Raw genomic sequence first — 13,159 nt, forward strand, 5'->3', positions numbered from 1 at the left:
TCACAAAGGAAAAATATAAAATAATAAAACTTTTTCTTCTAAATCAGTTATCTTATATAGCTAATTTGAGGTGATATTATTTCATGGTCACAATATATTTTTATTGTCTTTATCTGCTGGGAGTTACATGAGGTTATACTAATTATGGTATGATATGCTATGGAATAAACTTGTGGTTCCAATTTAGTTCACAGAGCACAAATGCTCACATTACAATATAACCAGCTAGATGGCAGACTTGTTAATTTGGGTAGGAACATATAGAAGGGAAAGAGGAATGACTTAGCTACTGATTACTTTTGCCTTTGGATCAAAACTAAGAGCAGAGAGAAAGGCAGAAAAAAGGAATTACAATATCAGAGTTTCTGTTTTAGAGGAGTTATAATATCACTGTTTAGAAGAATTAATGTGTAGTTGATAATTAGGTGTGAACAACTATTACCATTGATAAAATGAGTAGTTTCCAGTCTCTAAAACTGTCCACTTGGTATTTTTTATTGGCATATAATTGCCCTCTAAAATTGGTAACATAAAAGAATACTAATGATTTTTTGGCTTATAACAAAGATATTAATAACCATTTCAGAAACTAAACATCAGGAAATGCCATATCATGCTATGAAAACCTACTTGAAGTATGTTAATGATTTCTCAGTAAAATGTTTTAGAAAAGAATTCATAAAACAGCTGCCAAATTGGTTCTTTAAAGCAGACATATTGAAGAGTCTTTATGACTTGTCAAGCAAAAAAATACAGCACAATATATACTAAGTAAGCAAAGAAGTTACAGTGGATTGTTTCCTTATATACATATAAAATACTCTATAATTTCCTTAAAAATAAGTATATTTATAAAGAAAAGAAAACTACAGGTCTATGACTGTAAGGCATATTTGCTACCATAGCAACAGAGCTTCTATTTCAAACACTGAATTCACATCCTGCTGACATTAATCAGAAATGTCCATTTTTGCCAAATGAATGCCATATCACAGACACTTGGAGATATACATTCTGACAGAAGCAGAAGCTTTTCACGTTCCACCAGGGACATTGTCAGTCTTCCCTCTGTGAAGTTCTTACTCCATTTTACAAGCTGAAGTCAGTGCTGAGTCACACTACACTTCTAACAGCAGACTCTGAAACAAGAGTGTATCTCCAGACACCACTACCAGCCCGCGCCTCCAGTGTCACCTTTTGTGTACTCACCAGAACTGCCTTTTGGGTTCTCACACATTTCACAATAAGGAAGCACTGAATCATTGATAAAGGTACAGAAGGCACATTGCCAGGTCTTTCCAGGATGGGCTGGGGTGGTTGACAGGGACTTGGCCTCAGGGTCATTTTCTATGCGTACAGTTTTGGTTGGTTTGGACCAGGATGGATTCTCCTCAGGAGGACTGCTGTGGTCGTTGGTGGTAGTCAGTTTCAATCTTTTAGCTTCAGGTTCAAAATCACGTCCACAATTAATAGTATCTCTAGTAGCTACTTTTCTAGGCTCTGATATAGTATTTTTATCTGGGAATATTCTTGATTCATCACAGGTTGTCTCCAACTGTTTCTTTGTAGGTTTTGGTAAAAAGAATGATCGAATATCATGCTGTTTTTCTTTTTCAAACTAGGACAAGCAAATAGTTATTATATTAAGAAGCAATTGTTCTTCTTAAATGAAAGAGTTTAAAACATTTCATTAATCTGATCCCTTGGAGAGTTCTTTGGAAATCAATTCAATTATGTTATGACTTCACAAATACACACATACAGAATACCAATAGCACAACTATGTATTTCCTATGCCTATCTTTTTTTCTTGTCACTCATTATGTTCTAAGTACTCTGCTTCTGTGTGTATATGTGTGTGTGTGTAAGTGTCTGCATGGGTGTGCAAGACTTCCACATGGTTGGCCCCGTATTTTGGTCTCATTTTTCTTCTCTTGGGACACTTACCTATGGAATGTTATAGGGGAAATCATGTCACATGGAAAAAACCACATGTGGGTATTCCAGGTGACACCCCAGAAAGGACCACAGGTGACAACTAGCATCAATTCCTAGATATGTGCATGAATCAATTCTCAGATATGTCTAGATCCCTAGTCAGAATCATCAGCAAAGCCCACAGACATCAGAGTAGACATGCCATCCCTAGTGTATCATGGTTGACACAGATAGTCTGAGAAATAATACGTGGAGGTAAGCGCTCAGAGTTCTTCACTATCTATAATCAAGTTGATTTTGCCCTCATCGTTAGTTTTGCTGGGGTTTCAAGTTTCCTTCCTTCCTTCCTTTCTTTTGCCCACTTCTTCCTTTCCTCCCTCCCTCTCTCTTTATTGTTAGGAAAAGAGAGCCACTTGAACCATGCTTTCAGTCCTTTTTGCTCTAGAAATTGCAAAAAAGGACCTTGCTTTTTGCTTGGGCTAGCTGGACAGCAATTATCCTATTTATGTTTCCAATAGTAATTGAGGAACATGTCACAATGCCCAGCTGAGGAGTCTAAGACACTTTTTCACTTGAGATGACAGGTGTGAACAATTGCATTCAGCTACTGGTTGAGATGAGGGTCTTGTGAGTGTTTTGCCCAGGCTCAAACTACGAATCTCCTGGTTTCTGCCTCTTGAGTGCATAGGATTGTAAGTATGATGCACTGGAGCCTAGTATGGGCTTACAAATCTTTAAAGATATTCCTCTGTTTCGCTTTAACAATGGATGACAATGAGTTGTTTCTCTGTGGATTTGAAGATTTTCCTTCATTTTAGGGGCTTTCAGGAACTTCCTTCTGTTTCTTGTGTTCTTTATGTATATGCCCCCAAAATGGTGCTAAAAATATTCTAGGCACTTAGGCACTTTACTGATTTTGAGTAACATTAATTATCTTTAGCTCTTAGAAATTTCTATTTTTCTTTAATGTTGTTTTTTCCTCATTTCCCAAGGTTCCTATTAGCATAATGTTGGATCTAAACATTCATGCTGTTTTTCTTTTCTTTTTTTGTGTGTCATTTTTGCCCTTTATACTCTCCAGTTTTCTTGTTCATTTCTTCTATAGAATTTTTAGTTTTATAGTCATATTTTTAACATCTGAAAGTTGCTTCATGTTCCTTGGTCCTTTTTTACACTATTCTTTATTTACATTTTCTGTATCATATCAAATCTGAAACTACTAGTTAAGGGTTTTAAAAACAGCCTCCTGAGTAGCTAGGATTACAGGCATGATCCACTGGTACCCCAATTATTTACCTTTTCTATGCCATACATTTCCTCTTCAAGTGTCTAAAGATGTCCCTTCCTTTTTAGAATGAGGACTACGAGGAAGTGAAGGCAAGGCTCAAGTTGGTATAGTGTCTACCTTGAGTAAAAAAGCCAAGTAAGCACACAAGATCCTAAGTTCCAACACCAGTACCAGCATAAAAAAATAAAAATAAAAAAAAGAATGAGGACTAGAAATGTTGCCTGGAAATCAGGACACACAGGGCTATCACCAAGATCTGACATGCTGGCTGGGAAGTTGGCTCAGTGGTAGAGTGCTTGCCTCGCATGCATGAGGCCCTGGGTTCCATTCCTCAGTGCCACATAAGCAGAAAAAGCCGGAAGTGGCACTGTGGCTCAAGTGGTAGAGCACTAGCCTTGAGCTGAAGAGCTGAAGGACAGTGCCCAGGCCCAGAGTTCAGGCCCCACCACCAACAAAAACAAAAAAAGATCTGACATGCTGGCTAGATGTGAGGGGCAAAGAAGATGGTGGAAACCTTACTAGTGATTGAGATCTTTTGTTCTAGATTTCTAGACTTCTGACTTATAACATGGTATGCATGATATTTTCAGGTACTGTAATAGGCAACAGAGGAGGTTAAGTTTATTAGGAGGGATAAAGAGAAAAGGGTTATAATAAGCTTTCTTTCAAACCATGTGAAAAGCAGGAACTATTAGGGTACAGGGTTTAAGGAAGCAGGTTTGAAGTTTGACAGAAAAAGACAACTGGATTTAGATATCTAGGAACTGCTAATACATACAGGCGGATAGAAATGAACAATATATTATGATATATGGAAGTAGTCTGACAAATAAGAAAAAACAAAAGGAAATGAGATATAAACTAGGTAAACATTATGGGTTGAATGACAAGATAAATTCAGAAGAAAATTCAAATATCAGGAAGATAGGGGAGAGTGTGTATTTGGTTTTTTATTAATTATATTAGATTGCCAGTATACATTTTCAATTAAAACTCATTTCCTTTAGTTGTGTTTTTTTCTTTTATTACTTTTACTTGTTCTGTATTTTCTATCTGCATCTATTCGTTCTTTTCTGATAGTTCATTTTCCTTCTTTATTGAATTATTATAGTACTATACCTTTTTGATTTCTAAAAGTATAGTACTACTGATTTTTCACTTTTTCTTTTTCTTGTTTCCTGCCTACAATATTATCTTTTACTTCTTCATGGCTATTGATAATTTTTGTTTTGTTGTTTTCTTCAGCAATGTACAAACAAAATTGTTTCTGTTTCAGTTGCATCTATTTCTTTTTTTAATAAGTTTTTTATTGTGAAAATACTGTACAGAGGGGTTATGGTTACATGAGCAAGGTAATGAGTACATTTCTTATCCAGCATTGTTGCCTTCTCCTTTGTTTTTTCCCTACCATCTCTTCCTTCCCACCTCCACAACTAACCTCCCCACCTCCACCCTGCTCCCTGCCTAAATTGTAAAGTTCGTTTTTCAAAAGTGTCTTGTACATCTCATTGTTGCAATGGGTCCACCTGGGTCCCTATTTAAGCAATTTGTTTTCCCCTTCCCCTTCACAAATTATACCAACATCAAATACAGTGAAAACAGGGGTTATACTGTGGGGGAGGGACCTCCTGCAAAGCAACAAAAAAAAAATCACATGATACCTTATAAATAGAAACAATTAGCAAGAAAGAAAAAAAACCACTTGACTTGCATGTTTAAGTCTGTTTTTCATGAAGAGCCTTTCCTTACTGCCTGGTGGCCTTTCACTATCTGCTTGTATTGGAAATAAAACACTAACATGAGAAGGGAAGCTCTCTGAAGGGCAGACTTCACTAAAGTCATTACTAACTTTTGTTGGGGGGGGAGTCCCTGACAGTTTCAACGAATGTTTCCTTGTTCGAAGCCTCTCTAGAGATTGTACAGTGCTACCAGGGAGCTGATCACACAAAGGTGATAAAGATCTCATCATGGACTAAAGCATCTTTCATTTGATGTTTTCAGTTTTGTGCTTTAATTCTCTCAATTGCTTGTCCTTCTAAACATACATTTTAAAAGCTTTTAAGAAAAGCAAACAAGAGATCAGTATACTTATATACCCTATCACATACACCAAAAATGATAAGTGCCTGTATCTTTTGTCCCATTCCATATCTTGAATGATAATGCATTTCTTTGAAGATTTACTTCTCCACCCCTCTCCCTACCAAAAAGAAAAGATTTTTAAGATATGTTAAAAGCAATTCTTGCGACAAAAAATAAAAATAAACAACATCTTGAAAAAAAAATCCCCCCTCAAATATAGCCAAGCTCTTTAATTAGGCTACTTAATTTAGTTCCTTTTTTTAAAAAAGTGCTGATCCTGGGGCTTGAACTCAGGGCTTGGATGCCTCCCTCGGTTTTTTTTTTTGCTAAAGGCTAGCATCCTACCACTTGAGACACAGCCCCATTTCTGGATTCTTGGTGGTTAACTGGACTTATGACTTACCTACCTGGGATGGTTTTGAACCTTGACCCTCAGATCTCAGCCTACTGAGTAGCTAGGATTACAGGCATGAGCCACTGATGCCCAGCAATATTTTTTTTTAAGTTACTATTAAGGAATTGTACAAAAGAGTTATAATTCCCTAAGGCAGGCATTAGTACAATGCTTCTTGGCCAATGTCAGCCTATCCTTCATTTTCCCAGATTTCCCTCTTCCATTCTTATCCACAAGTTACATAGCTCATTATTTACATAGTTCATACTGACTACAATGACTGCATTTGCTCACTCTTCCTCCTTCCATTAATTAAGCTATTTTTAACAAGAACTTCTGTACTATTTAAGTAATGACTATATTTGTTAAATAGCAGTTGAGAACTTCTCATTATTTGCTAGAGGCAAGTAGAGAGAAAAGGTCAGCAGTGACTGACAGCATTGAGAAATAGGTGCACACCTCTGCCTGCATGGGAGGTTAACAACAATGCACAGGGGTGATCAGCCTAAGTGCTTCTCTGAAATCACATAACACTGGGGAGTAAAAAAGTAAGACTTTAGCACATAAGATCCAGAAAAGAAGAAAGCAAGTGGAAATCATTTTAACTATTTCTCAAACCAAAGCATATACCAAGCATATAATTTTAGGAAATTAGTAATGACTTCAGTTAATTTTATGATGGCTAAGTTGGACAATAATTAACTTTGTCACAGAGTAGTGAACTTTATTAGACCAAATTGGCATCTTGGCCACAGGGCTAACAGCAGCTAGAAGGCCTAACAGTAATAAAGATTTACTATGAGGTTATCAGTTAGAAACCTAATCCCTGCCGGGTGCTGGTGGGTCACACCTGTAATCCTAGCTACTCAGGAGGCTGAGATCTGAGGATCGTGGTTCAAAGCCAGCCCAGGCAGGAGAGACCGTGAGACTCCTATCTCCAATAAACCACCAGAAAACCGGAAGTGGCGCTGTAGCTCAAGTGGTAGAGTGCTCGTCTTGAGCTGAAGAGCTGAGGGACAGCGCCCAGGCCCAGAGTTCAAGCCCCATGACCGACCAAAAAAAAAAAAAAAAAAGAAACCTAATCCCTATCTTTGGTTTTACTTTCTGATTATAGCCTCTGGGCAAGTAGTAGGTTGCTGAAGTTCTTTTGAGATTCAGTAGCTAAGACTGATAGAAAAGCAAGTGAGGAAGTCCTTGTGATAGATCATAAAGGTAACTATATTGTTTAACAGAAATAGGGAAAGATTACTAGTTCACCAAATATGAATTTTTAACCTGAAATCTATGGACTTCTCACAAGACCTTGGATAGACTTCTGAGCCTTCGAAGCCCCTGAGATTGACTATAAACTGTTACCTGCATTGTGTGTGTGTGTGTGTGTGCGCGTGCGCGCGCGCGTGCGTGCGTGCGTGCGTGCGTGCGTGTGTGTGTGTGTGTATTTTGGAAGGGAATGGGGTAGGAGTACTTTATTCTCTCTATAGTCTCAAAGGGATTCAGAACCTAACTAAAAATATCTGAAGATGCTCATGTTTTTTTTGTTTTTTGCAAATTCTTTACTGTGATTAAGTGATTATAATTAAGTGATTACATAAATTTCACAGTATTATGGGATAGTGATGCTTAGTTAAAGTTAAAACACATTTTAACTTTCATGGGGGCAAATTGTCCATTGTGGTCTATAAAGTTTATGAGTTCTATGAGCTTTGACAATACAGTTATTTCTTTCACATCGGGTGATATGTACATTTCTTTCCTTTTGCATAGCTGTTCCCTCTTACCCACTTATTCCCTCCCTCCCATCACTGCCATTGAGTTACTTACTTCCTTTTGATCAATGTCCAGTGCAGCTGATGGGTCCTGCTGCTGTATGTTTTTCCCTGATTCCCTCTAGTTCTGTGTCCTCCTCCTAGTTTCCCTCTGGTGTGCACATAGATACCATATACGTGATCAGCAGTATGGGATTATTAAGTGGTGATTTGACCAGATGAGTGGGGGTCTTTTGTTGATGCTCATGGTTTTAATAGCACCATTTCTTTCCTTAATTTTCTCCAAGAGGTACCAAGAATTTGCACGTAAATATATCTATATCTATATATAGATATATATAGATGGTAAACCTAACTCATTTTAAGGAAACATGAAGATAAATTCTTGTAGATTCTCCATGAAAATTCCTTCGGCTTTTCTTAAAGAATAACTTCTAAGAACTAATAGATACTTTTAGAGTATCTCCCGTGCAGCCATAAAATGTGCCACCTGAGCTCGCCTGTGCATCTCTGTGATCAGATTCTGAAACTTGTCTCAAAGAAAGCAAATGGCATGTGGAAGGTATGCATGGTTAAACAAGGGAAATCCTTGATGGTATAAGTAGAGGGAAGCATGTGAATTCTAATGGCTAGGAAATTACTGTACTTGGCAGGAGGCAAAGAATTTGAACATCACAGAGGTCAATTTAAAATACACTATCCTTGATGTTTTGAGATGAGACTTATTAGTTCCTTGGAAAGATTTCAGCAGGTATTTGAGACATGCTGGTTAATAAAAGAAGAGGCTTTTTAACAAGAAATTGATTTATAAACATACATCCTAAGTATAAGTTCCAACTGTCTATAGGATGCAGGTAATGATTTTAACAATGTATTTTTAATAATAAACTAATTAAAAAAATTGATCATCCACATTAGAAGAGTTGGGAACTCTTTTATAGCTGTCAGTTGTCAGTGGATTTACTGACTAAAGCATCTGAGACTAATAACCAAATGAAACAATGTAAATGGAACACTTCCCAAGCATATTTTCTAAAAATTATAGATTTATCAATAACGTGATTCCCTGACACTAAGAAGCTAAAGAAATAACCTTACTGGTGTCACTGAAGATCAGCAGCCATAAAGATAACTAAATATTCCATTTCCATACAATACTGTCACATTGATACTTTAAAAATTAATGACTTCATTACTATCATGTTTTTATTCATCAAGGCTAGCAGGAATGCAGAAAGGTAGAATTATTTCTGACTTAATAAAGTTTTGTTACTGATAACAAAATCCAATCAAAAGATCTTTTGTGTAAGGACATTCTTACACTTAGAAATCACTTTGGGAAAGTCTGTTAGAATAAAAGTAAGTACCTTGCCCTTCACCAGCAAGACAAAAGGTGGCAAAGCAAGAACCCTGAACTTCTCTTTAAAGTTAAGGTATACACAGGACACTGCTCTCACTCATCCTAATCATTGTACAAACTACTGTGCATTGAAGGAAAAAAAGGAGATACACATATAGCCTGTTTTGCTGTTAAATATCCTAATGATATTTAACAAGGTTCTAGAACTTTTGTGTGCATCAGAATGACCTGCTGAAATTGTTTAAAATGCCAATTCTTGAGCCCACTCTCAAATGTGAAGTTAGCAGACTGCAGTGAGCCGAGGAACACTGATTCTGATGTGGTGCTCCTATACCACAGTCTGAGAAAAAGTGCCCAGAGTGGGATTCGGTTGTGCTGACTGCTATCCAGGTCCTTGATGTATATAAACCTTCATTCTGTAATGGACTGGATAGACCTTGAGAAGCAAACATATAAGTACTCCTTTAATTCATCTAAGGGTCAAACTAGCACTGAATGTGCTTCAGACCTGCGATTGGGGAACATTCAATAAGAACTGAGTAAAAACAGTTTAAGATGAAACTATAGGATTATACAACTGTCTAGGTGCTGGTGGCTCATGCCTGTAATCCTAGCTACTCAGGAGGCTGAGATCTGAGGATCACAGTTTGAAGACAGCCTGGGCAAAAAAAGTCTCTCAAAAAGCAGAAGTGGCACTGTAGAGCAAATGGTAGAGCACTAGCCATGAGCACAAAGAGGCTCAAGGACAGCATCCAGGCCCCCTGTGGGCTTGAAAAAAAGAAAGACATAGTAATATTAACAAATGTCCTGATTCATGACTATTCTTCTAAAGAAACAGTTCTAGTAAATGACCTTCTTAAAGTTTGATAAAGATTTAAATATAGGTGTTTCTAAAAAGAAGATGACATCAGAAGCTATAGTAATGTTTATCACAAGGCTTGTAGGAAAATGTAGTAAAGTCAACATACCAATATCATGAAAGTCTGGTAGAAGAGAATATTCCTGTCTTCAGTTAAACACTACAACATTCAATTACAGCTTTCTTGTCTTTTGATCAATTACTATTTATGAAAAACAAAAAGGGCTGGGTGCTGATGGCTTACACGTGCAATCCTAGCTACTTAGGAGGCTGAGAGCTGAGAATCTTGGTTCAAAGGCAGACCTAGCAAGAAAGTCCATGAGACTCTTATCCTTAATTAACTACCAAAAACTCCAGAAGTAGAGCTATGGCTTTACGTGGTAGTACACTAGCCATCAACACAAAAGTTCAGACCTTGAGTTCAAACCCCAGGACTGGCTAAAAATAAACACACACAAAAAAAAAAAGAAGAAGAAGAAAAATATTGCCTTTGGAGAGAAGTGTTGGAAATAAAACATCAAATTTCTTAAAATACTATTTTTATCTCAAAGGCTCAGGGACCTGACCTATTTGCTGTTTGTACCAGTGTAAACTACTGGTATTTTGAAATAAATCCCCTGGCAATGATGAGAGGATTAAAAGTTAGCTATTAGAACTGAAGGAGAGGAAAAGGAAATGCAGTAAAACTCATGAAAACAATAAAGCATTTCAAAGCCCGGAGCTATTCTAGCAAAGCACAGGCCACCAGCAAGAGCACTGATGTCAGGTTTAACTGACTTTGATCAAGGGCAGCTCTGGCAGAAGCCATTACTGCCTCATGTCATTCAACTCCTCTTTGTAAAAGAATTAATAAACCTCTGTTTCCCAAATGATGATTGGGACATCATGCTGATCTTCTGAAGAACAGTGGATAGATGATTGGAACTGCAACTAAAGAGTACTCATTAACGTTTGTAAATAGGTCAAAGAGTCTTTTCCAAGGCTACAAAGTGACCAAAAATGCATTTAAATTATCCCAGAAAAGAAATGACTGACTGCTTTTCCAAAAAGGCCACCCTCTGTAGTGGAAAACAAAAACAAAAACAAACCCCAAACAAATATACAGTGATTTACCCTTAGGTATATCTAGTTTTTCTCTGGAGGCACAGAGAAAATAGAATAAAACAAACCAACTTCATCCCAGCTAAAAAAACAAAAACAAAAAAACTCCAAAAACCCAAATTTGTTTAAAAAAAGGTCATTAATTATTTCTAATGATGGCATGCAAACATCTTTGTGAATGGCTGTCTGTTCTAATATATACAACTGAATTTCTAGTAAAATATGTCATATTATGCACAGATCACTAGAATTAACCCATATTATCTAGTGAGTGCTTATGTGCCTAATTTGTCCTTTAAACTCCAGGCCTGAACTTCAAATGCCTCAGGCACATCAGGTGAAGTTTAGAGTCACTTCTAATTCATCAAGTCCTGAAAGAATTCTTCTTAAAAAAAAATACATTTTTTTAATTGTAAAAATAGTGTACAGAGGGGTTACAGTTACGTAAGTAAGGTAATGAGTACATTTCCTATCCAACGTTGTTACCTCTTCCTTTGTTTTTCCCCTCCCATCCCTTCTCTCCCCACCTCCCTAACTCTCCCCACCTTCCCCCCCACAAGTTGTAAAGTTTGTTTTCAACATAGTGTCTTGTACATCTCATTGTTATAATGGGCCAACCTGTATCCCCATTTAAGCATTTTGTTTTTTACCTTCCCCTTCCCAAAGTAGAAAAGTATATATACAAGATAGAGGACACAGGAATCAAATACAGTGAAAACAGGGGTTATACCATGGGGGAAGAACATACAAAAGTAACAAAAAAAAAATCACATAGTACATTATAAGTACATTAAAAACAATAGTAAGGAAGAAAAAAAACACTGTATCCCTTTATTAGGGTTCATTTCACTTAACATCATCTTATATAGCTCCCCTATGACCCAGCAATTCCATTTTTGGGCATTTACCCAAATGATCACAAACAAAATCATACTCAAGCTACCAGCACAACTATGTTTATTGCAGCATTATTTACCATAGCTAAGATATGGAACCAACCCAGATGCCCCTCAGTAGATGAATGGATCAAGAAAATGTGGTATATATACACAATGGAATTCTATGCCTCCATCAGAAAGAATGACACCACCCCATTTGTTAGGAAATTGAAAGACTTGGAAAAAATTCTATTAAGTGAAGTAAGCCAGGCCCAAAGAAACATAGGTCCCATGGTTTCCCTTATTTGCAATAACTAGTATATGTCTAGGACAAGCAGAAAAGGTCAAAAGCTGAAAGAATTCTTTATCTCTGTCCATAAGTTACTCTTTTCCTACTAGCATCAATCTCTCCCCCTTTCACTGCTTATTGCATTACTATAAAATCTTGTAGTATGACCCTATACTTTCAATTAGTACTCTCCTAATATACTTGCAAATCTATTCTTGAGGGATTTCCCTTAAATATCACTTCAGTTTTTTGTACTTGGTCTGCAAACACTGCAGATAGAATTGAACCCAGCTTTATTTCAATGATTTGGCTCTGAAATATATGGAATTTTCTTTTCTTTTTCCACTTCTCCCATCCCCAACCCTTGACATACTAGGGACTGAACCCAGGGCCTTGTACATGCTAGGACAATGATCTTCAGGTACACCAGGGCCCACGTGAGGCTGCTTCATTCTCACTCCAAATCTAGCAGCAGAAGTGGTAGGGCCTGCCATGGCAGGTTATTTTTACTCTGCTCATGGTAGAAGCTGCCAGCACAGGTCAGAAGAATCAATGGGAATCATAGTAACCCTACTACCCCGAATTGTGTCATTACCAAGATTTCATGTAAAACAAAAATTGAGCTGGATTATAACCACTAGACCACCAGGGAAGCAGCATTATTTACCATAGCTAAGAAACGGAACCAACCTAGATTCCCCTCAGTAGATGAATGGATCAAGAAAATGTTATATGCACAATGGAGGTCTATGCTTCCATCGGAGAGAATGACATCGACCTCAAGATATGGTCACAAGAGGTCTGTCTGTATTGTTATTGTTTTAAATATACCATGTGATTTTTTTTTGTTGCTGTTTCCTTTGTATGTTCTTTCCCCTATAGCATATCCCCTGTTGTCATTGTACTTGATATATACATATGTCTAATCTGGGGAGGAGAAAGGGAATAACAAAATGCTGAAACAAGGACACAGGATGACCCATTGCAACAAGTATACCAACAGGACAGTATATTGGAAATGAACTTTACAACTGTGGGGTGGGGGATTGAGTGGGGTGGGGAGGAGTGTGGGAGGTGGGGGGAGGGAAAGGATAGTTGGACAACAACAAGGAAGGGAAAGGGTAACAATGATCGGCAAGTAATATACTTATTGTCTTACTCATGTAACTGTGACCCCTCTGAACAGCATCTTTACAATAAAATT

General features: G+C 37.3%; 1 protein-coding gene across 4 annotated transcripts in view; it reads right to left on the bottom strand.

Annotated features, from left to right (window-relative positions):
- Positions 1–13,159, bottom strand: part of Zranb3 (zinc finger RANBP2-type containing 3) — a 210,834-nt gene that overhangs the window by 25,157 nt on the left and 172,518 nt on the right. For all 4 annotated transcript variants that reach the window (XM_042683551.1, XM_042683549.1, XM_042683550.1 and 1 more), the window contains one exon: positions 1,210–1,618. In XM_042683551.1, coding sequence (XP_042539485.1) covers positions 1,210–1,618 — 409 coding nt within the window. The remainder of the gene's footprint in view (positions 1–1,209; positions 1,619–13,159) is intronic.

Source organism: Dipodomys spectabilis, unplaced genomic scaffold, assembly GCF_019054845.1.
Source record: "Dipodomys spectabilis isolate Male_0828 unplaced genomic scaffold, ASM1905484v1 ptg000081l, whole genome shotgun sequence".
Taxonomy (NCBI): domain Eukaryota; kingdom Metazoa; phylum Chordata; class Mammalia; order Rodentia; family Heteromyidae; genus Dipodomys; species Dipodomys spectabilis.